The sequence below is a fragment of the Fringilla coelebs genome (assembly GCF_963513975.1).
Source record: "Fringilla coelebs genome assembly, chromosome: 5".
NCBI lineage: Eukaryota > Metazoa > Chordata > Aves > Passeriformes > Fringillidae > Fringilla > Fringilla coelebs.
Window position 1 is genome coordinate 70479723 of NC_140033.1, and position 27994 is coordinate 70507716.

Genomic DNA, 27994 nt, shown 5'->3' on the forward strand with positions numbered 1-27994 from the left:
GCCAAGCCCTCAGTGGTCCCTGGGAAATATCCCAGAATAAGGGAGGTTCTTCCACTATTGTTCTATCCCAGTTCTGCACACAGAGGAGCCAAAGCCACTCTGCCATCACAGGTTTGTACTGTCCCCCTCCCCTGGGACTGGAGCTGAGGGCTCCTTTTGGAGCATGTAGATGGAGAAAAATTTTTACTCCTGTTCTTGTTCACCAATCTTGCTAAGAGGCAAATTCCCCTTTAATGAAAGTTGTTATTTTAAGCACGTTGGAAACTCGCGCTGAAAGTGCGAGATAATCTACCACCATATAGATATTAAAAAAAAATAAAAACTATGGTTGGGCTTCCAAATTGAGAAGGAGAATAGATAAGGTGTGAGCTCTTTATTGCTACTGCAGTTTGAATTTTCCCTGAGGGATGCCTTGGGAAGAGAATCATCACCGCCATAAACCGGTTAAGCAGGAAGGAAAGCTCCTGGCGGAAAAGTTCCACCCCCTTAATACTGAAAGCACATAGGTCACCTGAAAATGTCTGTGAGCAGGGAGGCACAGGAGGCTCTAGATCCTTCTAAAAAATTGTGCTTCAGGTAAGGAGTTGCAACAGATATTCTTACTGCTTAGCAAGTGCCCCAGTCATCTCCTCCTGGGATCTGTAAAAGCGAAAATTGAGCCCGCGGAGTGCCAGGCTTTTTTTGTGAGGATTCATGGGCATGGCCACGTGTGGAAAGTGGTTTTGTGTGCTTGGATGGTACTTGCAATGCTGTGAGGCTCTAAAGTCTCTTGATTTGTAGTGGATGTTTTACAGTATTGATTGGAATTCTCCCTTTAAAACTCCTGATCCCAGAACCACACGATTGTATGAAAATACAGCTGTCATTCAAATGGACCAGGAGGGCTTCAAAGGCAAACCCTCCAAAATTAAATTTGGATTGAGAAACCATAAGGACAAAAAAAACAAACTTGGTTGCTTTATAAAAAATTCATATTAATTTTTCCTCCTTAATGATTTTTGCAAATGGTTTTATCAAAGCACTTGACAAGACTCAGAGGGCGAAATGGTGACTGGCAAGGAGCCAGATCCTTCCCTGATCTTTGTGTGCCGCTTTGAAAAGGGTGAGGGGTTGGCCCAGGTGCAGAGCCTGGTGGTTCTGACCAAACTAGCAGGATTTGCACCATGGAGATTTGCACCATGGCATGCTGAGCCTCCTCTCTCAGGGTCAGCTTTAAATACAAGCCCTTATGAAAGGCACAAGATGCTTCTGTGCAGAGGTCACAGCCTGTTCAAGGTTTGATGTTGGGCATTCATGTGCCATCATAAACAGAATTTGTTTGAAATGCAAGGAAAATATTTTAGGAACAGTTGAAAGGGTGTAAAAGGTATTTTCTATGCCTTGCAGTCTTCCAGACAGCCAAGCTTTTTTAAGGAAGATGGGACTGGAGGGAGATTTCATTATTTTATCTTCTATTTCCTCCTGAAACATTCCAATTTTCAAGATGGGGTTAAAAAAAGAGTGGAAGACCTCATACTTCTTGATTTAATGGCTATATAATTTTCTTTCTTGTTTTCTTTTATTTACCTGCTGTAGAAATGAAAAACAGAGAAAGTTGTAAATTAGGACAATTTCATACAAAAAACTTTTGTTGTTATGCTTTTTATTTTCTTTTAAAGGTGTCGTTTTCATCTAAAAACACAGTGAACTTAGCATTCATTCTGAGAGAAAGCTACAAAACTGTAATTGCATTTTATCACCATTCAAAGTGGTATGCATCATTTTGGTTATCTGGCCTAGTGTAATTTCATAAATGTGTGTTATTTTCCAACATTGTTAAAGCAAACCAAAGCATGCAACACATGGAGTTATGGAGTGTTTGAAACAGTAGTTCAGCCTCTGGGTTGCAGCTTTTATTTCAGCCTGTTTAAGCTTTCATGTTATTCCTCATTCCATACTGTGGCTGATAGAAGCTTATGTCACCTAGAGTTTGATTTGAAATGAAACAAAAATAAATAAAATTGGGATGAACACCTTCCATTGTAACAAGGTTTTCATTGCAAGGTACTGTTATCTAAACTAATACAGTATCTTGAGGACTTAAGGAAAATCTATTTGTGGAGCTAAGCTTTACCAATTTCTGAGCACACTTTTTATCTCAATAGCTTTTTTTTTTTTTCTGCTAAGGAATTCATTTTTATTGCATTATTAAATCAGATGTCTCTATTTCTTTTAGGTGATAAATGCACAACTGTGTGCAGTGTGTGGTGTTGCTGTTCTCTGTCATTTGTGGGTTTTAGGCTACATCTGTATCAGTAAATGAAACAGGCAAAGGCCTTTAGGGCAAATGGCCCAGAATAGACTTTGGCTGTAGAACTAAACTCCCTTCCTAAAAAATATATCCTGATGCCTGCTGCCAGCAGTTCCCAGTGCATGCTGCCCATCTGAGCCACAGGAGTACTTGGCAGATGCCAAAATCAGATCAGGAAGTTTTCTAGTAACAGCATTAATGATGGAGCTGCAGAAGCTCATGCCCTTGCCTGTTAATTTGACAAAGGCCAGCCTCAGGCTTTGAGGATAAATTTCTTCTGTAAAACAAGAAACAAAAAAAGGCTGACATTTATTTATTATATTTTTTTTTCCTTTATATATGCCATATCCTAGCTTTTGGGGAATATTAATTGGAGGTTCATGTCTTCTATATTCTTTGACTTAACATTCCTCACCTGATTACACTAAGATAAAAAGTGGTAGAATATGAAGGAACTGGAGGCACAAAAAAAGGAAAATGAGAATGAAACTGACAACAATTAATACAAACTCTTCCTTCCTGCATTGTGCGCTATGCAAGTGTAGAAATGATGGGAAAAAATTTTGAGATTTTCTCTAATATTAATCAGAATTAGTATTTAATATTTAGATCAGCTGTTTCAGGCATCCTGTTGCTATTATTTATGAGTCAAGGCTAATAATGATAGCAGTAATTTGTTGTTATTATCACAACTATAATAATGTGTCTGGAAATACTGATCAGACAAAAGAATAATCAAGCTCCACATTAAGAAAATATTTCCACTCTCTGGTTAAAGCTCTAAAACAACAAAAAAAAACCAAAGCAGTGCAGTGCTTTCATTATATTAATTATTGTGGGGTTTAACTTCCATTCTGTGCTTCCTTTCAGTGGTGTGCAGCTCCGGTTTGAGCATTGCTCTCTGGACCTGGAACTGCAATGAGACTTTCCTGAGGAGCGAAAGGGCTGAAGGCGCCCATCAGCCATGGCACACTTTGGGAGGGTGCCCTTCTCTCTCAGTGAGCTCTGTGCAGGACAGCCTGGGCCCCCAGCACCTCACCCAGGGTGCCACTCTGGCTCTGATGGAGACATCCCTCTAGGATTTGATCGAATAGTTGATGAAGTCAGCAACGAGTTTTTTTTCTATGGCTCATCTCACCCACATCATCACGAAGAAATCTTTTTCCCAGCAGAAGTTTTCCATCAAAACATGCCTGACCAGCATCTTTACAGTCATCCTCTGGTTGCTCATGGAGAGCTTTACCCTGGAATTCCAATCCCTCCCTGGCAGCAAGGCACAGTGGCACCAATGGTTGGCTTCAGACCTTCCTTGCTGCCTGACTGCAGAAACTTTCCTGTGCTGGATTCCCACCCCTACAGTCATGAGAGAGGACTCCATGGAAGAAATAGTGTAAATTCAGTTTCTAATGTGGAAAGGGGCAACACAAACCTGGAGTTTCAGACAGGCTTTGGCAATCTGGATGTTCCAAGTCCTGTTTTTTTAAACAATTATCCATTTGGACAAAAAGTGAGAGAAGAAAGTGGAAATGGGGAAGGATCAGTAACCAATACTTCTGGAAGATACAGCACAGGACCTATCCACCCCCAGGACTCTGGACAGAGCACAGAGGTATTTAAATGTTCTTCTATTAACAGTGCTTAAGGGTTTTTGTTCTTGTTTGTGTCCTTGTGCTTTGTGTATTCACTCACTCTGCTGCAACATGGATTAGAAGCACTTAATTGAAAGACCTTATGAAAAATAAAACATTTATGCCTCAGGGGAAGCAAAAGAATTTTATACCAGAAGAGAATCTAGATTATGGTCTAGAATGCTCCAGTAGGTTCATTTTATGGCTCACTGAACCATAAAACTACCAGAGAAGGATAAGTACAGAAATGTAGAGTAAGTGTTTGAAAGATAACATGACAAATCTTTATGGTCTGATATGAAACCTGTGATTCAAAATAACAATACTTATGTTGAACTTGGTTTGTTTGTTTTTTCTTTTTGTTGAGACAGATTACTGCCTCTGTGTCTAGTCTGGCTGACATATCCTGATCCTGAGGGATGAAACATATAGCCCATCCTGCATTCACCATGTCCTGTGTGCACTTCTGTGTGCATATATAATTATTTTCTAAAAATAGACACACCTACTCTAACTGTGGGAGCTGCATCCTATGACACACAGTCTCTTTTTGCTGTCTGAAGCAAACCCTTTAGCTTTTTTCCTCCTTCATCAGGTGTTCACAGCTCTATTTGTGATTCTGCCATTTTTACTAACCCTGTCTTATGGGACTCCCATGACTCTCTGTGATGTTATAACTGTCCCCATTTCCTTTCTTTCAAAATCCTGAAATGGAGAAGGGAAAAGAAAATGATAAACCCTTCCTTTCCTCCAGTGCTTGTTAGCAGTCTGGATCATTATAGGAATCCTGAAATAGCCTACAGGATACCTGTGCACCATGAATATTAAAAGACAGTTTCGGTTCACCTTGTGCCTGTAAGTCCCAGTGATCACAGTATCATACAGCAGAGGGGAAGAGACACTTGATTGACTTGTTTCTGTGTCTCTGAATAAGGAGAACTATAAAAGTAAACATATGCAGGCCCAGACAGATGGGAAGGCAGCAGGGGGAAATATATCTGAGGACAAGAACTCTTAAGACTAATCCTGTGCGTTGCATTTTAGAATTTCAGTGATGAATACAAAAGAGGAGGGGAAGAATAGGTGGAGAGACAAGAGGCTGTTTTTTGTTGGGTTTTTTTGCTCATGATAGGAAAACTAAAACATGCTGACATGGTGATGAAAAGAACAAGCCTTCTCAGGAGAAAAGCATAAAATAGTGGGATACAAATGAGCAGGAAGAGATTAAATGATGGGATGGGAAGAAGAGGTGCTAGAGGAAGCACACACACATTTAAGAACAGGCACAAATGCTTCTGTGACGGAGGAGGAGAGAATTATAGGGGAGGGAAGAGAAGAGCTGAGTGAGTCAAGGGCAGCTACAATTGAATGTGTGGGAGGATTTGATTAAGTCAGGAAAGTATTTGAGCTGTTTAGCTCCAAGAGGAAGCAATGGGAGAGAGGAGTGAATTGATTTGTAGCATAAAATTCACTCTGGTCACAGGAATTCCTTCAGGGAGAAAAAGCCATGTCAGGATAGAAAGAGGGCCAAGGCAAGGGGCTGGCAGCTGAACCTTGAGATGATAAGGGAAAATAAGAGTGAAAGGAATTCTTAGAGAGAGGGAGGAGTAAAACAAGCCTGTAAAGCAGTTACTGCTGCTGGGCTGGGAGTTTTGGAAAAGACAAGTGCTGCAGGGTGACAGACCTGATGCTGAGTAGGACAATCAGAAGGGTTGGAAAAGTGGGACATCACAGCAAAAGAATGAGAAACAGGTTGGATTTGTGAGATCCAGAGCAAGTAAACAATGCATGCAAGTAGTAGGAGAGGAGAACCAGCAGTTCAGAGTGAAATACAAAGGATGCTGAGACATGGAGATTAGAATTGAGATGGGTCATAGGTAGGCAGGATGAAATACTCACCCTGCTGAAATCACACTGGTATTCTGATCCATAGCTCTTGGATGCAGCTGTATGGCCCTAGGCTTTATTTAATGTGTGCTAATCAAAATATGTCCAGTGTAATAAAGGAAACATTAATTTTTTCTGGTCTTTTCATTACAGGTCAGATGTTCAAAAATAATAAAGGAAATTATCTTCATAACATCCTAATGAAAAGAGATGTTATGTTTTTCCATATTAGAAAGAAAACTGAGATAAAACCTAAAAGGTATCTAATACACTTAGCTACTCTGTCTATGATATTTAGGATCTAAATTTAGATTTTAGTGTTTTCAGAGTAACTAACAAGACTCATATCTTCACCCAAGTCCCATCATCAGACCAAATATCATGATATTGTTTTGGGTGCTCCAGAAATGAGAAATACACTGCTATTGTTCATATTTGGAAGGATGATTTTGGTGACTTGATTAATATTATGTGAGAAGTCTATGCATAAAAAACAAAAATTCCAGTCATCAAGGGATGCATTCAGCTGCTTCATCCCTGTTGTCATTACTTCTCCTGATATGGAGTTCCACCTCTTTCACTGCTCTCTTTGATGTGTTTGCAGCACATGGAGACTCAAGTCCTGTTGAAAAATAATGTGAAATAATGTGAGCGTGTAATTAGCATTTTATTAATTAACATGTTAACTTTACACGCATAACATGTTAACTTTATGTGCAAGAAGAAGAAAGTGAAGTTTCTGGACATGTGGAAAGAAGACATGACCAAACTAAATCTTTCATCCCTGGAGCTATTTATCTCCTTTATATACTTCTGTCACCAGAATGACTTTGAGCGACTTAGCAATGGTGATTTCCAGACGTTAGACTGTTACTGGCTCACAGGACTCTTGTTTGCCATTAGGAATCACTCAGAGATGCTGCCAGCAAAGGTGCAAAAAAGCAGAGGCTCCTGTGCCACTCCTGTGTCCTGCAGAGCAGGATCCAGATTGCAGCTTTGGCCTGTCAGGCTCCTCTTTTCCATCCTTTAGTAATTATTTAATCATACTCTTCTTCAAGCCATGAGGATTTGAGGATTCATACCCATGTCCTTGTGGCAAATCATGCATTCCAAGCCTTGTCCCTCTTCTTGCTCAATTCCTCTCTGTCTTGCCTTAGTTTGCAGTGGTGGTGTTGATCTTTTAATACCTTTGGTCCAATTTAATGTCCTGTGCAAGCTTCACCTTTTCTTACCTGTGGGGTAATTTTCTTAGCTTTTCACTCAGTGGCTTTTTCTCTTTTCCCATGTACATTTTCCATGGCACTGTAACTGCTCTGCAAGGACTGAGCTGCAGGAGGAAAAAGGAGCCTTTGCTTGTTTTGTGGGGTTTTTAAATGAATATGTAATTTTTGGAGGCTGTTACCAAATCACTCATCATTTCTAAATCGTGAACATCCTCCAGAAGTTCTTCTTACTGTCTGATGAGGTGAATTGCAGAGTAGGTGCCTAACCAAAATGGAAACAATGAACCAGTGGAGGTGTTTCATTTTCACTGGATTTTGAAGGAGTTTTCAGCAGTTCTTAGAACCAGGGAGTGATGGACTACTGATCCAGATTGCTAAATTTAATTTTACTCTCTTATTTATACCCTCAGGATAATCCTTTTTTTTTTCCATCCAGACAATTTAAATTTTCCTCTCTATTGATGATGCCCCTTTAGTATCTCTAAATTTCATGTGCACTCTCCTAATCCTTTGTGTGGTATTGTGGATAATGGAAATACTACATCCCATCAGTCTGGGGTCTCACTGTATCCTCATGAGGTTTTTGACTTTTGAGCTTTCAGTTCTGCTGTTATGATTTCCCCACCAGCCAGTTCCCAGCAGATCTCTCATCTTTTATAATCATCCCATCTTTTCAACTATAACTAAAATTTCCCACCCTGCATCTTTTAATGCATGTTGCACTTTCTTTTCCAGCCAAAAAGAATCCTAAGTTCTGTTCATTAGTTATTTTTTAACAAATTCCCACACTTTTATATAAATTAGTATTCAAATTATAAAATAAACCTTTTGTCTCTGTTTCCCCTTCTCTTTCTGAAGGGGTTTAAAAGCTCTTATACAGTTAAGCCTTGTAATGTCTCTACCTACAAGAGCAGAAAGGCTTGCAGATGTAATAGCATTAAGTTCTTTCCTGGAGATGATATTCTGGCTGAAGAGTATTTCAGGCAAACAAAGGGATGCTTGACCCAAAGCAGTGGCTCAGACCTCTGCTCTCCAAGTTCAAAATATGGGGGGATTTTTCATGCTCAGCAGAGTCCACTGGTTCCCTCTTATCTGTCTGAGGGACTTACCTGCAGGTTTATGGAGTTTGAGGGGATGCTGAGCTTCCTGCCAGGGCAGAAAGAGAGAAAATAAGGATTAAAACACACTGAAGCACAAGCTTCAGTTTGTCCTTCTTCCTTTTGTAAACAAAATATCTGCATTTGGAACTATCTGTGCCTTGATACCAGGTGAATTGTTAAAGCTTGGTCAGAAATTCCTCATGTTCTGCATGGGGGGAAAAAACAGGTTTTATCCAGGGCAGCTGATGCTTTGTGACTTCTGAAAGCATTTAGAGTGCAGTCAGAACAGGGTCATTTGTGTTTATTTGGAACTCCAAGTCAGGGGAGGGGTGATAGGCTCTCATGGAGCAAAATCCAAGATTAGCCTTATGGTCTTTCTTCTTCTCATACCTAAATAACTCAGCTCTGTTTCTTCTGGGGTCTTGTTGGTGTTTTTAGGCTGCAGCTTGGTCTATCCAGCTGATTGAAGCAGATCAAGGAAGTAATGAAAACACAGTTGGTTTCTGCAATGCAGTGGAGAAGTAAGTAATGAAAAGGCTTTTTTCAGCCAACTATCACATTTCACTAACATTAATGGGATTGGTTATCCCTGTGTTTTGGGGTGACTGGGATGGAGGTAATTATCCCCTCACAGGGCTGGGCGGTGTATTGGCAGCTGGAAAGGTGTGGATAGCACACCAGTGTCTTGTCTACTGCTGAGCAGTGTTCATTATTATGGCATTTTTCTGAAGCCCTTCTTCCTGAAAAGAGGCTGGAAATTGCCTGCTGATTGGAAGTTGAGAATATTTTGTCTTCCCTTAATTATATGGGTGTCCTTTGCCTTTCCTTTTGTGAAACTGCCTTTAACTTGACCCAGTAGGGTTTTTTCCCCATTTTTTCTTCCCCTGCCCCTGTGTTGAAGAGGAAGGGAGTGGTAGAGCAGCTTGGTGGGCACCTGGCATCCACCTAAGGTCAGCCAGCCACGCCCTGCAGTCCTGAACAATGCTGCAATTCCTGTATCTACTTAAATAAGGAAACACTTCTAATTTTGGTTTAAATATGAAAAATCCCCAAGGAACAATAATTCAAAAAATATTTAAGCTTCGAACTGTCTGCTTTATTAGTGATAAGTACATTTAACTCTTCATTGTTGGGGGCTTATAGTGTGTGAAACTTCCCATCCTTTTTCTGTCATTGTCTTGGACAGTATTAGTGCCTGTGCAACTCTGAGCAGGAAAATAAGAGCTGGAGGAACTGATTGAGAACAGAATTGCTACATACATACTGTCATGATGAAAAGTGAGACTTAGCAAGTGACAAAACCTACTTTAATTATATTTTACCATTACACTTAATAGCCTGACTTAATGGCATAGAACATTTTTTACTTTCTTAATCTTCTGCAGAAAAATGAGTTGTGTCGAAATCCAAGCACACAAAAAATTACAAGTATTTAGACCATCTGTGCAGATTGATTTTTCTTTTGTAGATATTCACTGATCACAGTGTCAAGTTGTTAGCACAAATGCACGCTTTTCCCCCCTGGAAAGTATCTGGAAAATGGAATCCTGATTTTCTTATTAGACTTTAATGAATTGATTTTATTCAAGGTCAGCCAAGGCTGCTTCTCTTAAAAGAAAAAAACCCAAAACAACCCAACCAAAAAACCCAGTTTGATGTTGTGCTGAAATTAAGAGGAGTACATTATATATTCAAATGGGGTAGTCAGTTTCAAAACATGCTCAGTCACATGTCTCAGTTTCCTTTTCCACAGTTCATCAGTTGAACCCAACCCAATTCTACCATGAAGTGCATGAAGGCACATTCCACATGACTGCTTTCCTCTCAGCTATTCAGATTTTTCTTAATGTCTAAACATTCTAATTCTAGGAAAAGCTTTATATTGATTTTTGAGTAGATGAGTTTATTTACCAGGCTAAAAAGATAAATACAAAGTGGTTCTTGTTTTGCAGGAGTTTGTTTTGTGTGTGTCACGAGCAAATACTCTTAAAAAGAAAATAAGAACAGCTTTTGTTTTTCTTCTGTTAAATAAGTAGAGAAACTTTTAAAGGACAAAATGTCACTACAACCAAAAGACCTAAAAATATCATAAATTTTCAAATAGCTTACATATTCTATCTTGCCAAATGAGCATCCTCCCAGTGCCCAGTGAATCTCAGGTGCTGGCAGAGGCAGGATGTATATTTCAGACTCTGTCATGCATTCTTGCAGCTCCAGCTTGTAGCTCAGCTAGAAACCCACTGTGTTTTTCTCTAGGTGATGCTTGCACAGGTAGCAGTCTGTAACTGAAGCATTACAGGACTGTAAAGAAATCTTCCAAAGAGCTTTCTCAGGTGACTTGCAGGACTGTGAGCAGAGCTGTAGTGAGCAGTCATCCCTGGGTGGCTTTAGAACACATCCTAACACCCACTTTCAGACCAGAAGGTGCCAAGCTGGCCATCTCAGAGTCCAGTGCTGCAAAATGCAGTTTCTCCCCCTCTCAATATCTTCAAGGATGTGCTTTGCACTGCAGAGAAAAACATCATGTTATGAAATGCTGTGGAATAGCAAATCCCTATAAATGTCAGTATTTTCTGAGTTGTGGCAGCACAGAAAGCAAGTAGCACAAGATTTTATTTGTGTAATGTTTGTATAATACTTCAGTTCTGCTTTGGAAGACCCAAACTGTCAGAGATATGCAGTGTTTTGCCCACCTGCTGAGGCCAGAAGCCTTTTAATACATGAGGATAATAGATGGCCATAAATGAACAACACTTTTGGAAACTGAATGGATTTTTATTTGAAAAGCAAATTTGTGTTCCCACATTTTGCTAAAATATTAGCAGTGTGTGGGTAGGGAAGGAGATGATGTTTGCTGGGTTTTGGAATGACTGCCAGCGAGTTGAGGAGGTGATTCATGCCCTGTGTGTGTACATAGCCTGGCAATTTGAGGCTGGATAAAGGCTAGTGAAGTTTCCAGCTTTTTTCACTCCTGGGCTTTCTTGCAGAAATGTGTTATGGGGAAAAGCTGCACCTCGTGCACAAAGGAAATAGACTCACACCAACCACACAGGTCACCCAAACAGCCTCTGCAGTGGAATGCTTTCTAACCATGAGGATAAATCTGCCTTGCACTGGAAGTTGTCTTGTCAAGCTTCATTTCCTCCCACCTCACTGAAACATCAAGACCCTGGCTTTTCATGATAAGAAATTGGCTGCTTTGATGGGTTATTTAAATTTGGAAGCCTAGGTGTTCTTTTCCTTTTTTTTTTTCTTTTCTTTTTCCTTTCCTTCTCTCTTCTGTTTTTTCTTCCTTTTCACTCTTTTCCCTACTGTTTCATTATTTTCTTTTTGGCCCCCGCCCCCTTTCCCGTTGGCCCCGCCCCCCTTTCCCGTTGGCCCCGCCCCCTTCCCCGTTGGCCCCGCCCCCCTTCCCCGTTGGCCCCGCCCCCCTTCCCCGTTGGCCCCGCCCCCCTTCCCCGTTGGCCCCGCCCCCCTTCCCCGTTGGCCCCGCCCCCCTTCCCCGTTGGCCCCGCCCCCCTTCCCCGTTGGCTCCGCCCCCCTTCCCCGTTGGCCCCGCCCCCCTTCCCCGTTGGCCCCGCCCCCCTTCCCCGTTGGCCCCGCCCCCCTTCCCCGTTGGCCCCGCCCCCCTTCCCCGTTGGCCCCGCCCCCCTTCCCCGTTGGCCCCGCCCCCCTTCCCCGTTGGCCCCGCCCCCCTTCCCCGTTGGCCCCGCCCCCCTTCCCCGTTGGCCCCGCCCCCCTTCCCCGTTGGCCCCGCCCCCCTTCCCCGTTGGCCCCGCCCCCCTTCCCCGTTGGCCCCGCCCCCCTTCCCCGTTGGCCCCGCCCCCCTTCCCCGTTGGCCCCGCCCCCCTTCCCCGTTGGCCCCGCCCCCCTTCCCCGTTGGCCCCGCCCCCCTTCCCCGTTGGCCCCGCCCCCCTTCCCCGTTGGCCCCGCCCCCCTTCCCCGTTGGCCCCGCCCCCCTTCCCCGTTGGCCCCGCCCCCCTTCCCCGTTGGCCCCGCCCCCCTTCCCCGTTGGCCCCGCCCCCCTTCCCCGTTGGCCCCGCCCCCCTTCCCCGTTGGCCCCGCCCCCCTTCCCCGTTGGCCCCGCCCCCCTTCCCCGTTGGCCCCGCCCCCCTTCCCCGTTGGCCCCGCCCCCCTTCCCCGTTGGCCCCGCCCCCCTTCCCCGTTGGCCCCGCCCCCCTTCCCCGTTGGCCCCGCCCCCCTTCCCCGTTGGCCCCGCCCCCCTTCCCCGTTGGCCCCGCCCCCCTTCCCCGTTGGCCCCGCCCCCCTTCCCCGTTGGCCCCGCCCCCTTCCCCGTTGGCCCCGCCCCCCTTCCCCGTTGGCCCCGCCCCCCTTCCCCGTTGGCCCCGCCCCCCTTCCCCGTTGGCCCCGCCCCCCTTCCCCGTTGGCCCCGCCCCCCTTCCCCGTTGGCCCCGCCCCCCTTCCCCGTTGGCCCCGCCCCCCTTCCCCGTTGGCCCCGCCCCCCTTCCCCGTTGGCCCCGCCCCCCTTCCCCGTTGGCCCCGCCCCCCTTCCCCGTTGGCCCCGCCCCCCTTCCCCGTTGGCCCCGCCCCCCTTCCCCGTTGGCCCCGCCCCCCTTCCCCGTTGGCCCCGCCCCCCTTCCCCGTTGGCCCCGCCCCCCCTTCCCCGTTGGCCCCGCCCCCCTTCCCCGTTGGCCCCGCCCCCCTTCCCCGTTGGCCCCGCCCCCCTTCCCCGTTGGCCCCGCCCCCCTTCCCCGTTGGCCCCGCCTCCCCCTTTTTTCCCCTTTTACTTCTCATGCTCTAGAAATGAAGGGCACAAAGTGTAGTTCACATGGCTGTGAGAGACTTGGCAATGGAGACTTGAGGACAGAGCTGGGGTCCAAAATACTCTCACCAGAGTCATTGCAAAGCACTCCCAACTCAGGAGCTACAAAATGAACCAACAAGAAGAGAATACAGGATGTTTAGTACAGGATATTTGGGGTTAGCTGCTAAATATTCAGGGCAATTAGTGAAATGTAAAGCCTCAACTGGTACAGGGTGTACCCTTACCTGCAGCTGCAGAGTGTATTTGCTTAAAAAGCAAGTTTATTACCTGATGATAGGCATAAATACCTGTGACCAGTGTTCATTAGGAAATGGGACCTCAGGAGCAATTAGTTTCTGCAAGTCTGTGGTAATTGGAAGGAGGAGGGGCAATATATTTTATAGTTAATGGTGTATCAGATGGACTCAGCGACTGCAACTGTTACTGCATCCTACAGACTTTTACATCAATACCCAGGGTTTTAATGATGAGGATTTCAGATTGGAGAGAGTTGTGGAAATAGCTACTCCTTAGGATTTTGCACAGGAAGCATGTTCCTGTACCCATTTTGACCAAATGTCCTAGTTGCAGCTGTTTGTGCATGTGCTCTTGGCTAGTCCTGTGTTAAAACTGTTATTTAAGTACATATTTGAGCACCATCATTTCTTCTGAGCTCAGTGCACACTGAAGTCTTGGTTTAAACTCCTTTTGGTTTCACTGAGGTCAAGCTCAGCACTGGTTCTGTCAACTTCATGAAGATTTTGCTGCTGGTTTCCCTGAAATAACAGCTGTAGTAATGTGTGCTGATATGTAGTTATCTCCCTAATGCACAAAACCAGAGTTTGTATTGCTACCATTTCTCTCCACAGACTTTTATTTCTAACAGCTCTCTATGTATCACCATCTGTATCTTGTAGAATTTTTGTTTTGCCCTTAGAAGAGGCAAAAACCACACATCTCTTTAGTTCCTTCACGTGTTTTTTCCAGAATCAGAAACTCCTATCCTGCTTTTGATTTGAAGACAAATACTGGGAAAATCTGGAGTGTCACAACAAGGTTCCCAGAGCATATCCTTGGTGGGACAAAATTCAGACTCAGCATTTGGACAGATTTTTCACCACATCCTCTACTTCTTACACAGCATGGTAAGTGGTTCTGTGCAGGGGAAGCACATCAGGCATCAAATGAAAGGAGAAATTCCAACAAGGTGGGAAGAATCAAGGAGAATAATTAAGAATTGGAAGAGTTTGCCCATGAAGTTTGTGGAGTCTCCAGGCTTGGAGATGTTTAAGGTCTTACAAGACAAAACCCTGAACAAGGTGATCTGAATTCAGTGTTGACCCAGCTTTGCAGGGAAGAAGTTCCACCCAACCTAAATGATTCTGTTGTTAATGACTATGAGAAGCTGGCTCTGCTCCTGTCCATCCTGTCTCTGTGATTAATGGGAGAATCTTTAATTCCAGCTCTAGTAATTTTTATTTCTGCAACATATGCCAAAATAAAAGAAATTAATTTTTTCCCCCTCTCTTCCTGTGCGGCTTTATTAAGTCAGAGCCTTTTTTTTTTTTGTCTTTCTTTTTAATTATTAATTTCTTTAGTTTTCAAGGAATTAGTTGAATGTAACAGACTGAGTACTAATTATCCTGAACTTGTTTAGACTAGGCAAGAAGTAAGTTTAAAGTAGATGGAAGAATTACTCCTTTTTGGCCCATCTAAAGTATTGTTCAGTTAGGGAAGAACTTTTGGCAGAGTAAGGAAAGGAAGATGAATCTGCAGAGGGGAAATGAGTGATATTAGCAAGTTTTGGAATTTTTTCCCCAATGAGTGACCTGAAAAAAGTGCATGTTACAATTTTAATTCAAGCCTTTGGGCTGCTCTTCATTTTCTGGACTGTATGAATTTAGCCAGCAAGCACTGCACTTTAAACATCCAACCAGATGAGTTCCTTACAATGGAAACTTCTCAGAAGGCTAAATGATTTAAACTGGTAAAATCAGTAGAAAAATGTGTAATTAAAGTGTCTTTTTAAGGAAAAATAAAAAACATTTTGCAAACAAAATTAACATTTTCAGAAGGAGCTTTTGAATCTATTCATACATTTGTTTTTCCCAGGGGAAAACCAAACCAAAGGAAAATGCAAGCTATAGAGACCTACTCTTTTATTTCAGCTTTACGTCATAACCTCCTCCCCTGGGAATGCCACCTGTCCTCTGAAGTTTTCCCTTCCTCTTCAATGGAAAACCAAATTTATCAGACCTGTTTCTAGATTATGTAACTACCCTTTGTCATTTGTGATCAATTCTTCTAAAATGGATAGAGACAAAGCGTGTTAGCAAGTGTTGGAAAATGGCTTTAAAAACTGAAGTGGAACTGGAAAAAATTCTCAAAATTCTGAAGTGTTTCTGAACAGCTGGTTGTACAAATTGCAATAGAACTTCCTAATTATGTAGATTATGTATATTTTGATACTATTATGTGGCTAAATAATACAATATTTTGCATATTAATATATATTTAATACATGTTTTGCACATGTATGAAATAATAAAATATTTTGTAGATATAAAATACATTAGAATATTAATTTACTTCTTTTTAACAGATAAAAGGGTGTGCATAGCATAAACAATACCAAGTAACATTCTGGAGCCTTTTTGTGTCAGAGTCAACTTTTGCATCATTGGAAATGTGCCAAAATGTTCATCAGGAAAATGAAAAAGAAAAAAGAATGCCATTTGTCTCTTCCTTTCCTCCTGGGAATATTGCTCATCTCTTCTTCTGTCCAGCTGCCCAGCAAATTGCTCATTTCCTCTAAATGGACATAGATTCCATGTCAGGTAGAATATTTAAAGCAAAATTAAAAAAAAAAATAAAAAAATCAAGTGTGTCTTGATCTAATTCCTCTTGATGGAGCTAGTCTGCAGCAGTTGTTAGGAATTACAGAAAAAAACCCTTATTTTCTCTGCTCAAGTATGTAGCTGCAATTCTCCAGCAAGCTACTATTAATTTTCCTTGCTATCTTTATTTACAGCTGGCTGTATCACTCACGACTTAATTGTGGAGATCCTCAGTTGCACAAATCAATACCCAGTCCGGGAGGAATGCCTTCTGAGTGTTTGTGGGGCTGATGAATTCTTACAAAAGTAAGTACCTCATTAAGCCACCAGCCATGTCAACAGAGCCACGGGGAGAGCTGGGGTGTCAGGTTGCAAACACACAGGAAACAGAAAAACTGAAATTTCCACAGACACTGAAAGATTTCATCTGCATCCTTAGAAGAAACTTAGATTGATGTGAAAATACAATATGCAGATTGTATTTTGTGTTGTATTTATAAAAGTACAGTATACAGATATTAAGCAGAAAAGTCATACACTTATGTTTCTATAGTTGTGAGTGAGAATATGCCTCAAGTGAGTGAGAAACTGAACTGATAAGATGGTGAAGGGTTTATAATGTAAGGGTGGGGTTGTATAGAGTAGCTAGGAGTTCAGAAGTTGTAATAGAAGCATTTGTGAGCATGTGAGACAGAAATCAGGACAAAAATATCCACAGTGCAGCTGAAGTAAAGGTGATAGGTTAGAAAAGCAAAATAAATTCTGTGGCAATTGTCTATAGGTTTAGAAAGTTCTATATTCCCTTATAATGAAGAAACTTGTCACTACTTTAAGCTATGGCTGACTGTCTGCTCCTCTAAAATCTCACAGCCTCTGAGAGTGATGTTTATCTGAGCAATGAATCCTTCTTGGCCTGGAAATAGTCCCACCCCTTCATTTCTAGTGGTGACCGTGATACATGTGTAGTTTCTGAAATTCCTGAAACACGTGGTGCTTGTGTTCTGCAGAGAGGATGGTGTGCTGCAGTGCAAGGATTCAAATCCTCTTTTATGGAAGCTTTGTGCAGTTTTGAATTGTTTGTTTGACTCATTTGTCTTTCTGGTGATTCTCATCTGTGATACAAGGATGCTGCTACCCCCACTGTCTCATATGGGTCTTATAAGCAAGTCCTCAAAGGGGCAAATCACCCAAGAGTGCTATTATGTGTAATTTATTTATGCAGTATTATGCGGCTGCAGAGCAGGTGATTTTTCTTCATATCCAGTTGCAGTAGTAACAAAACAAATTAAGTCAGCACTGTGGTGCTGAATGAAAGTTAAAAACACATTAAACATACGAGCAGGTCTTTCTGAATGCAAATAGTTTACAAGGAGGGAAATAAATGCTCTGATTCAGGTAAGCTCTTGTGGTGGTTGAAAGCACTACTGGACTCAGCTAGTTGTTTCTTGCCCTGTGGCAGCCTAAATGCAGGTGTCAGCCAAAGTGAGCAGGCTCTGTGTTGAAGCAGCTGAAGTGGAGACACTTGTCAGCTGGGCTTTGTGGACACTGGCTCTCAGCAGAAGGATTGGCAGTGTTCTGTGGTACTGGCACTGCAGGAATCACAGCTCATCTGTTAGAGGTGTAAAGAGTGTTAGACAAAATAGTATATGTCTGTGATTGAAAGGGAAGATTTTAGAAGCAGTCATATTTACTGTAGAGTGTAAAAATTATCTGAATTTTGTATCTTAGAGGAAGTCAGTTTGATTAATGGAAGCAATGCAGTTGTGAGAGCAAGTGTCACCCTGTGTGAGTTAGCTTTGCTCTGTATCCATCTGGAGCATTTCTACCTTTACACAGGCCAAATGCTCATATGTTCATAGTGGATTACATCTGGCAACTAAAGATGCCAAGATTGCCTCTTCAACATTTCCGAGCCCACTTTTCCCTCATTCCAACCTTGGTAAAGCAGGAGCTGGAAGAGCAAAGTGTAAATCATTAGAACACCAGAAGCACCAAGCAGAGAACCAGGTCATACACAGATCTGTTAGTTACAGAAGAAGGCCAGGGATTTAATTTTTTTTTTTTTTCCCAAGATGCTCTTCTAACTTCAAAGAAATTGCTAAAAAATGGAAATAATGAACGGTTGTATTGAGGGTGAGCTCAGTGCAGTATGTGCTGAAGAGTTTTGTTTTCATTGTTGGGGTGAATGCATCAATAGCAGACTGTTTAAATTCCTGCACTTGTAGAATCTGTGCAAGCAGTGAAACAATGTCAATAACGTTCTCAGTTTTCTTACTTTGCTCCTCCACTGTCATTCACCAAGCTCTGAGCTGCACTAAAACTTCAGGAGTTTGTAATTCTAGATTGTGCTGTGTAATTTAGTTCCCTTTCTTCTGCCTCTTCAAGGGAGCCCTGCATCTGAAATGTGAAACCCCAGACCCTAAGGATCCCTTGGGTAGTTTAACAGGGCTTGAGGAGTTGCCTCAGGGTGAAATTTTTCCTATGTGTGGGCTATCTTCAAGTGCAAATTGGTTTCCTCCCAACATTGCTAAGAGTGATTTGATGCACTTGTGCACAGCTCTTCCCTAGAAAAGTATTTGGAGTCAGTTCACGGATGAATTCCAGTAGAAGTTCTTCAAGTTCTAATACAGAAAAGGGAATAAATATTCTGCTGCTCCTGCTGTACTGTAATCCAGAAAAAAACACCTAAAGTGAAGCCAAAAAGGTGATTTGATGAATTGTTCTCAGAGCAGAGTGCTTTAGTGAAGCAGACAGCTTTGTCAAGGTTTGTCAAAAGCTTTCATTTCCTGTTATATTGGATTGTGTTAATGAGCACTTCACCCCACCTCCTGCAGAAGCACCTGAAAGACTTGATAATTTTCATAATCCATTTAGCTTTGAATGGGAGGGGGAAGGAAAACCACCTCTGTGCTAATGACCATTACACCCAGCAGCAGCAGATTTCACTGTCCATCACTCCCTTCCTACGCAGAGATCCTCGCGCTCACATCCTGCCTGACTCATGAGTAGAACATCAGATTTCAAATACCCAGATTTTAAAGATATCAGAAGGTAGCATATAGACTGCAGGCCAGTCTGTAATTAACAGAGTCATCTGTAGAATTCTGGTTTGGAATCTCTTGTTTTCTGGTCTTTTTACTGTGGGAAACCTGGCCTTGCTGCAACCTGCAGGCTTTCTTTCTCATCCCATCAAACAAGCCTAGATCCACCTTTAAATCTTGATCTCACACTTCCCTATCTTTCCTTAGATTTAAAATGGATACCCCTAAATCTGATTTTATGATGTCTTTCCTGAAAATATTATATGAAAGTAAATTAAATTGTGCTTAAACACCTTGTGTCAACTCCTGGCCCTTAATGCCAGCAGCTAGCCAAAACCAACCCTTCTCATCTGTCAACAATGATTCAATCCTATATTTTTAGAAAAACAGGCCATAATCTCAGGTCATCCTGAAATACCTAATAAAGCAAAACATAAGAGTTTATGAGAATGTGGGCTTTTTAAAAAAATTCCTCATTATTTTATTGATGTGTGTACTAGCAATATGTTGCAGTAATGTAGATCACCAAAGGAATGTCGTACAAAAATACTGATAAGCTTTATTTCTAAGCATCCTTTTATTCTAAGATGTCAGAGTATTTAAAGTTCCATCCACACCCTCACATGGTATAATTTGCACAGCTACCTTATTGCTTTGCAGTTCAGTCACCACAGTGAGCAGGGGAATGGAATTGAAAAATCTAAATGCTTATCTTTTCTTCTAACATGCTTGCCTGTGACCTTACTGATGACATTTTTTTGTCTTACTAATTCTGTTCTCTGGGAATTGAAACCTAAATAAAAATTGGTTTTCATTCAAAGTGAAATTTAAGCTATTAATTATAGACTGACATAGACATAATCATACAGATTGAAATCATAAGAAGCAAGCACCTCTGGATGAATATGTTCTTTGTGAAAAGTAAACTTAATTTTCTCTTGTCACTGCAGATTAAGTTTCTCGTTCAGAGATGCTACTAGCTGAGTTACTTTAAAAAAATAGTCTGATTGAACTAGTCTGATTGTATTAAGATTTGGAGCTTATAGCACATCAGAGAACCTTGCTGTGGGGAAGCAAGCAGTGAGGGAGTCTCAAATGATGGGGATTTTCCCTTTCTCATATTTAGATATTTTGTGAGATCACAGGCAAGTCACTTGGAGCAGTCATTACCACATCTCCTAAAGACAAAGACTGCATTTTTCTTCATGGCATTCTCATCAGAGCTGTGTACTCCATGTAATTTCAGCAAAAATTAAGGGGAGAAATGTTGAATTAACAAGGTTGTAACACTTATATTTTTGTTTCCTTTACAGAGCTCAGAGTGCTATAAACCAGTTACTAGTAATCATGTTATCCTCCAAAGGGGATATATCATTTTTATCTCAGTAGTACTGGTATGGTAGCAAATCTGCCTGGGGTACAGCTAAAAGGTACTTTGTCAATCTGTGGAAAAGCTACACTTATATTTCTTGTAGCACACTTTTCATCTAGCCCAGGTTTCCACGTTATTTTGTTGAGGCATTAATCCATTTTGTTCTAGTCCCTTGTGTAACAATAGCTGTCAAAACTTTTCTCTTTGTATCTGTGCAGATTAAATCCATTCATTAAGTCAACTGCATGGCCACTTCTGCTTGCAGTGTTTCAGGCAGCCTTGCTGTGTCAATAAAGACTTTGCTGATGGATAGTATCTGCTTGACACAGCAGAAGCTAACACAAACCACTAATGTAAAAGCAGTTATAACAACAAAATTAAGTTTCTCTTGCTGTAGCTTCTTTTGCCTGGAAGCGTGGTGGCATGGAAAAATTATACTTGGAAAAGACAGTTTCTATCTATCTGTGGTTCAAGATTGTTACTTCCTAGGAGGGTACAGCTCCTCTGTATTTTTGTAGCTGTACCAGTTCCTGTCACTGGCATTGCAACAGGAATCTGTATCTTGGAGGAATCAGGAAAAGGTGACTCAGGGCTCATGGATGTCTCTGTAACGTTCTTGATACCATGCCTGTCCACAGGCAGAAGGTGAGGCAGAGTGAAAAAAGCAGGAATAATAGTGAGGCATTAAGTGAAAAACATGTGTTGGGGCAGTTCTAAAATGTTAAGGAAACTTCCCAGTCTGACCAATTAGGGGTCTTTGGCAGTCACACTCCCTTCACTGTGAAAAGAGCCTGTGCCTGTTCGTGGCCCGCTGCCCTTTCCCAGCAGCCAGAGCACCATCTGCAGCTTGCACTGCACTAAATGTGTTCCTCAACCAAAGGGAATAAAGATAAAAAGTTCATCATTTCAGTGGTGAGGCAAACACAGTTGGGTGAAAGGAGGAGAGGAAGAGCTTTCAGGAAAGCTGTGGGTAGGCAGAACACAGAGATGAGATGAAGGGGAGCAGAAGAGAACACATGCATTGGTACAGTCCCAGGAACTGGGAATCCACTTGGACTTTGAAAAGGGATTTGAGAAGGGTTTAGCTATAACAGGGATGTGCTTTGCACCAGTATATGGGTGTTTCACTGTGTTGGTGCTCACTCCTCCCACTCTTACATCTGTACTTTCTGCTCTTGAAATGAAGAAATTTTGCAGCTGCATGGAGGTGCTATCAAAGGTGATCCTTGCTTCAGGTATTTTTGTCTGATGGAAATGAGTTTGTCCTTTGTGATGTTTAATATATTTATTTAAAAAAAGAATCCTATATATACATTTACAGCTCTTGTAACCTCAGTGGAGGGTCTGTATTTTACTTACAGTGTAGTGTGAGAGCAGAATGTTTACAAGATGTGTAAGTTCCCTATAAATGTGCTGAATGGCATTTAAGTTTTTCCATTCATTTATGCTGAAGACTTCTGCTGCCATGTGAGAGAGGAGTCTCATTTAAGTCACATTTTCCATGATTTATTCATAGGGGTGAACATTTTGGTTTTGTTTATTTTTTTTAACTAAATCCAGCCCTTTTTATTCAGACATTCCATCAAAAGCCCTTTTAGGTAGAAATACGGTTTACATTTAAACCAAGTTTTTCAAGCCAAAAACAAAAATCATCTTCCCTTCATGGCCCAGGGAGTTCTGAAACAACTTACCATGCTGTAAAGCTGTATAAATATGGAATATCCTTTTTTGTGCTTCAGTGGCTGAAGGCTCAATAAAGCCTCCTGTATCTAATTGGACACACACCAAAATTGTAACTGATGATGCATACTAACTTGTTTTGGTGATGAATTTACCTTTGTAAAAATCATTGTTGTTTTTCCATTAATCCCAAAGGACTTTTTCAAATGCAAAAAGATGTTTGTCTCAGCCCTGAAATATTTTTTAAATTATTTCACCTCTTTAAAGCAAGATGTGAAGGGGAATATACTGAAATTATTTTTGTTCCAAGTGATTTTAAGAGTGACAAACCAAGGCTGTGTTCTAATATAGAAAAGGTTGCCAAGAGTGGTAAATGGAATGAGGAAAATAAGATTAAGGTATTCCCTTGTCATGGGCTGCTGGATCATCTTTGACCAGCAGCTTGGTTTGTAGGATCCATGCCAGCTGAGTGAGTCTGATCTTAGCTGGCATGTGATTTGAGAAAGAAAAAAGATGAACTCTGCTTTTGCCACCTCTGTGTGAGCTGCACAGGGTGAAAACTTAGACTTCCTTGAGAACCAAGGGTCACCTGCCTTGATGTATGTGATTTCCAGATCTACAGCTAATATTTGATTTTTGAGTTGGGTGTCAGACATTCTGCAGAGGTGCATTCATAACAGGATACTGCACTGTTTGGCTTTGAAGAATATGCATAAATAATATCAAGGTTTGGGATTACATGCAGCTTGTCAAGGATATTCTTTCTTGCTGTCCTTGTTGTTCCCTTTCAGAACTTAATGGTCAATGATACAACTAAGCAACTATTATTTGTTTTACTAGAAAACATGACAGAACCATCAATTTCTACAGAAGCAGATGCCAAAAACTGGGTTTGTATAATTCAGTCTTCTTTGCACTTAGAATTGAAACTACTAGTGATTTTAGGAGAGGTAGCAAGGAGAAAAGAAGGAAGTGGCAAGCAGAAATAACCATTTATTTGTTGTTTTCCCCCAAACTGCAGCAACTGTACTTTGGGAAGCCACGAAATTCTCCGCAAGGCAAGCACCTGCATTCAGCTTCGCCTGCACCGCGCTGCTCATCTGGAGCACAGCTTGGCTAGAACAGTGAGTAACCTTCTTTTCCTCCCCTTTCCTTCAGCATCCCTGTGTCACATTCATATTTTCTGGAAAAATCCCTTCACCCAGAATTCTTCTCTTGGGAAGCTGAGAAGCCTCAGAGAAAAAGGAAAACAGTAATTATCTGGTTGCTTCCCCTATGTTTTGCTGCTTTGGAATGTGTTTGGAGATTGTTTATCCAACAGGTGATTGGTTTCTTCTGTGAATTATTTTGACTAACTGGCCAATCAGTGCCAAGCTATGTTGGGGCTCTGGAAAGAGTCACAAGTTTTCATTATAATCTTTTTAACTTTCTGTAAATATCCTTTCTTTATTCTTTAGTATAGTTTAGTTTAGTATTCTTTAATATTATATAGTATCTTAAAATTATAAATTAGCCTTCTAAGAACATGGAGTCAGATGCAGCCTTCCTTTTTGCCACAGGGCACCCTGCAAATACAATATCCCTGAAGGAAAGAAATTCCACCACTCCTTTTACTTAGCAACCTGCAGTAATAATCAAAGAGAGATTATTTGCTTTCCTGAGAGTGCATATATTATTGCTGAACAGCAGTTGGAAGGTCCTGGGTAGCATTTGTGCTTTGCTCGTGTACTTACATCTAGTGAACAATTGTAGAGAAGACACGACTGAAAAAGACCAAGGTTACTTTTTCAGAAAAAAAAAAAAATCAGTTTTGTCAGCATTTAATCCTGTTTTATTTCAGGTGGTCAGAGAATTCTTACTTTTGGTTTTCTTCCAGCCCAAACTTCGCAGTCCAGCAGCAGCTCTGCTCTGGGCAGTGGTCACTGGCAGTGTGTTGTCTCTGCTCACAGATAGTGCCAATTACCTGCTTTGCATGGCTCTGGTAATAGCCTGAGTCTCTCAGTGTGTGGGTCAGATGGCAGATATCTAGCAAAAAAAAGTGGTAAGGGCTAGAAAAATGCAGATGTCTAGGAAAAAAGGATAGGTGCTTTCTTTTCATGTCTGTTTTGTCAGAAGGAGAATGTAAGTGAAACATCAAGCTCAATACAGAGTCCTACCTGGACCATTAAAAAAGGACTATGATGAGGTCAAATATATATATATATGTGTAATATTTAGATATAGATAGCTAGAGATATTTAACATTTTAGCCAATTTATAGATAAGAAAGTATTTACCTTCTCTAGGTCAGCGTCTACTATAGATCTTCAAAACTGGAACCCAGTTATGTGTTTAGGAGTCTCTTAGGAAGCGTCAAAGCTTGTTTCTGTGCTAAGGCAGCCCAACTCTACACCAAGGGCACCTGGAGGCTGCATTTATGACTTGTGCTTACCTTACATAACACTGCTGAATTCAGGTTGCATAGCTGAAAATATCTGGTGGTACATGCAAGTTAATGTTATGTTTAATAACCAATATAAGTGGCTACTTACAAGTAATAAGTGTTTTTTTTTTTTTTACCAGACACTTTTTGAACTTTGGCCAATAACTAAGTGTTCACACTTCCTTTGTAAAACAAACAAATAGAAAAAAAGATGAATACTTGCTTTCTTTCCTTTTATGGGAAACTGTCACTTTGCTATGAAGTCCTCAGAGCAGGAAATTTTCTTCAGCTGAGCAGTTACAAGCAAGAAATTTGGCCAGGGGCTTTACACAAAATCAGGTCTTTCAGTTAGTTGGTGACCTTTAATTAGATTTTGGTTTTTTTTAACCTATGAGATTTATCAGCTTTAGCACTCTCTGAAATTCCAGGGAATGCTCTGCCTATCCTATTTTTTACGGAGTTTCAGGATTTCAGATGTCCCCACATTCTGATCATCTCAGGAAAGCATCAATTTTCACAGTGGACAGGCAGCAAAGAATACTTACAGGTTTCTAACAAGAGCCTCACTTGCTTTCAGAAAAGGATTTTTGAACTAAAGCAGACAGGAAGAGAGTTTTTCTGAGAGTTCAAAACTCTTTTTTTTTCATCTATATCAGCGTTAGTATTTTGCCAGACATAATGGTTTAAGAGTTAACCTTGTGAGCGTAATCACAGATGAGAGAAGTTAGAGGCCCGTTGTGATGAGAAGCTGGAGACTTTTCCATTATTTAAATATTTGTGGCTTTCTAGAGGGATTGTGTAGTGTTCAGGCCATTAGAAGACATTCAGCATCTCAAAGAATTGTGGACCCTCCAGTAAGGGTTTAAGTGGGAAGGGTGACATTTTAAGATCTCAAAGTGAATTATTGATCAGCCCTTTACAGGGACAGGCACAGCTCTGAAAGCTTCAGGCCATTAAGTTCCTTCATGTTACTAATAATAGCAAAGAGCAGGAGCAGCCCTTGAGGTGGAATCAGTCACAGACACACAGTTTTCCCCCAGCTCCAGGACGTGCTTGTGACAGGGCAGTGGTACAGAAAGGAAAGGTTCTGCTAGCAGCCAGCAAGTCTATCAGGACCAGAAAAAACCTAACAGAGGAGGCAGATTGAGTGCCTTGAAAGCTGCAGGCTTTCTTTCACTCTGGACCTAGTTCTATACGTTTCTTTAGGTGTAAAGAAACCTGAAACCTGCTCTAGCCACGCTGAATTCAGGGATCTGAATTCAGGGATCTGATGTAGTCTACACCGAGCTCACAGTTAGTTTTGTTGTTGCTGTTTGGTAAAACACGTGGTTGTAAAATACATCAGAAAATTACAGGCTGAGAGTAAGGTTAGGGAAAAAAAATTCCTTCTCTCAGAATTCATATAAAAAGATGCAAAAATTAGGCTTTTAAAAATCAAAATAGGCAGAAACTTTGGTTTTTTAAGATTTTTCAGCTGTCTCAGACACTTATGCACATACCCAGATACTGCTTTTTTTTATGAAATAATGTGCTCTTGAGGAGAACTTCACCTCTGATCTAAATTATCCTTCTGAATTTTGAAATATAGAATATGTTTCATCATAGAAGTCTCCACTAAGTTTGTAGCTTAACTAGTGTCACAGAAGCAAGATCTTGGCAGATCTTGTATATAAGAATCACCCACATGTAATCAGATAGTAAATAATTCACATAAACACACCTGTTGCTGTAGTCCATCAAATCCTCATTGGATCCTATCAATCACACACGTGATTTGGTACAGGCTGGGTGGTCAAACACAAGAAATGGGTTCCCAGAAAGGTGGCTGGTGCCTCGTGTCTATCAGTCCCTTAGGAAGAGGCATTCAGACAGCGTCCTTTGTAATGGGCTTTTCATCCATGGGCAGCCCTGAAGAGGTGAGGTAGTTGGACTACATGAAAATTGTAGGTCCCCACCTGCAAACTATTATGTCCTCTCTCCTTTCCATTGCCATCCCCTTCCATTTCCGTGTGCCCTTCCATTTCCTTGTGCCCTGCCTGTAAATCCAAATGACACTGACTAACTTCCAGTCAGCTGGGACCTTCTTAGATTGCCAAGACCTTTGGAAGAGAACTCAGAGGATCCAGCCACGAGATCAGCTAGGTTCTTTAGTGCTCTGCACTGAATCCCACCGAGGCCTTGTGGCCCCAGAAACATTCTTTGGCCATGAAACGCACGCTCTGGAAAGGACCGTGCAGTTTATTGGGTGACGTACCAGAGGGGATGCCGAGAAGCCGAAGTCATTCGGTGCCATTTTGTGGTTCCAGAGGAGCAGCAGCAGCAGGGCCGGCCGGGCGCTCACCTTCTCTCAGTGGGGTCACCTCGTGTGAGGCTGCGGGAAGGGGCGTTGGAGGGCCCTGGAGCTGCTCCCTGCCTCTGGGCGCTCTCGGCGTCCGCGGGCCTGCTCCTGGCGGCCCAGCGTTGTTGGTGCTCTTGGACTGCCTGCACCGCCCACAGCATGACGGCCATGACGGGCTGCGCGCCCCTCTCGCCGTGCGGGCGGCTGGCCAGGCCCACGGCGCACTCGCTGTAGTCGCTGTCCCCTCGCACGGAGTGCAGCAGCTTCTCCATGGGCTGCCGGCACACGGGGCAGTTGTCCTTGGTCCTGGCCCACTGCTGGATGCAGCTGAGGCAGAACTTGTGCATGCAGTAGGTGACGAAGGCCGGCCTCCTCATGGGGCCCAGGCAGATGGGGCACTGCGCGTCCTCCGGCGCTGCTGCCTGCGGCGGCTGGCTCCGGCTGCCAGAGCTGCTCTGCCCCGTGTCTTCTTTGGCAGTGGATGCCATGTCCTGCCAGGGGAGATGGGCAGAGTGCTGGAGCTCAGCTGGCAGGAGGGGATTGCTCAGGGTGTTGAGCTGCTCCCTCTCACCGGTGCTGCAGCACCGGGTGTCACACAGGGACAGGGTGTATCCTGGAGGTGAATGGTGGAAATGCCCAGGTCCTTCAAGAAGGAAAGCCTTCCAGCACTGGGTCACACAGGGACAGGGTCTATCCTGGAGGTGAATGGTGGAAATGTCCAGGTCCTTCAAGAAGGAAAGCCTTCCAGCACTGGGTCACACAGGGACAGGGTCTATCCTGGAGGTGAATGGTGGAAATGCCCAGGTCCTTCAAGAAGGAAAGCCTCTTGGCACCAGATGTCACATGAGCAAAGGGACAGGGCCTGCCCAGGGGGTGAATGGTGGAAATGTCCAAGTCCTACAAGAGGAAAAGCCTCTTGGCACCAGGTGTCACACAAGGACAGGGACAGAGCCTACGCTGGGAGTAAATGGTGGAAATGCTCATGTCCTTCAAGAGGGAAAGCATTCCAGCACCAGGTGTCACACAGGGACAGGGCTACCCTGGGGGTGAATGGTGGAAATGCCCAGGTCCTTCAAGAGGGAAAGCCTCCCAGCACTGGGTCACAAAGGGATAGGGCCTACCCTGGAAGTGAATGGTGGAAATGCCCAGGTTCTTCAAGAGGAAAAGCCTCCCAGCACTGGGTCACACAGGGACAGGGCCTACCCTGGGGGTGAATGGTGGAAATGCCCAGGTTCTTCAAGAGGAAAAGCCTCCCAGCTGCCCAGGGGGAAATCTCCCCTGCCAGTCCCCCTCTGCTGCTGAGAGTGTGCCTCCTGGGTGTTCACACTGCCTGGGTGTGCTAGGGCTGGGAAAAATCCTGGGCTGTCCCAGGTTGCACAGAATGCTGGGTCATCTGTGACATTATAGCACA

The 27994-nt window shown here is 42.8% G+C and overlaps 1 protein-coding gene across 1 annotated transcript in view; it reads left to right on the plus strand.

The window, feature by feature from the left end:
* Positions 1-3254: 3254 nt before the first annotated feature.
* PIK3C2G (phosphatidylinositol-4-phosphate 3-kinase catalytic subunit type 2 gamma) overlaps positions 3255-27994 on the plus strand; it is a gene marked incomplete at both ends in the record, with an annotated part of 194652 nt that continues 169912 nt past the window's right edge. The window contains 5 exons of the mRNA XM_084206328.1: positions 3255-3899; positions 8567-8649; positions 13881-14038; positions 15925-16036; positions 22845-22947. Of these exons, the coding sequence (XP_084062454.1) occupies positions 3255-3899; positions 8567-8649; positions 13881-14038; positions 15925-16036; positions 22845-22947 (1101 nt within the window). The remainder of the gene's footprint in view (positions 3900-8566; positions 8650-13880; positions 14039-15924; positions 16037-22844; positions 22948-27994) is intronic.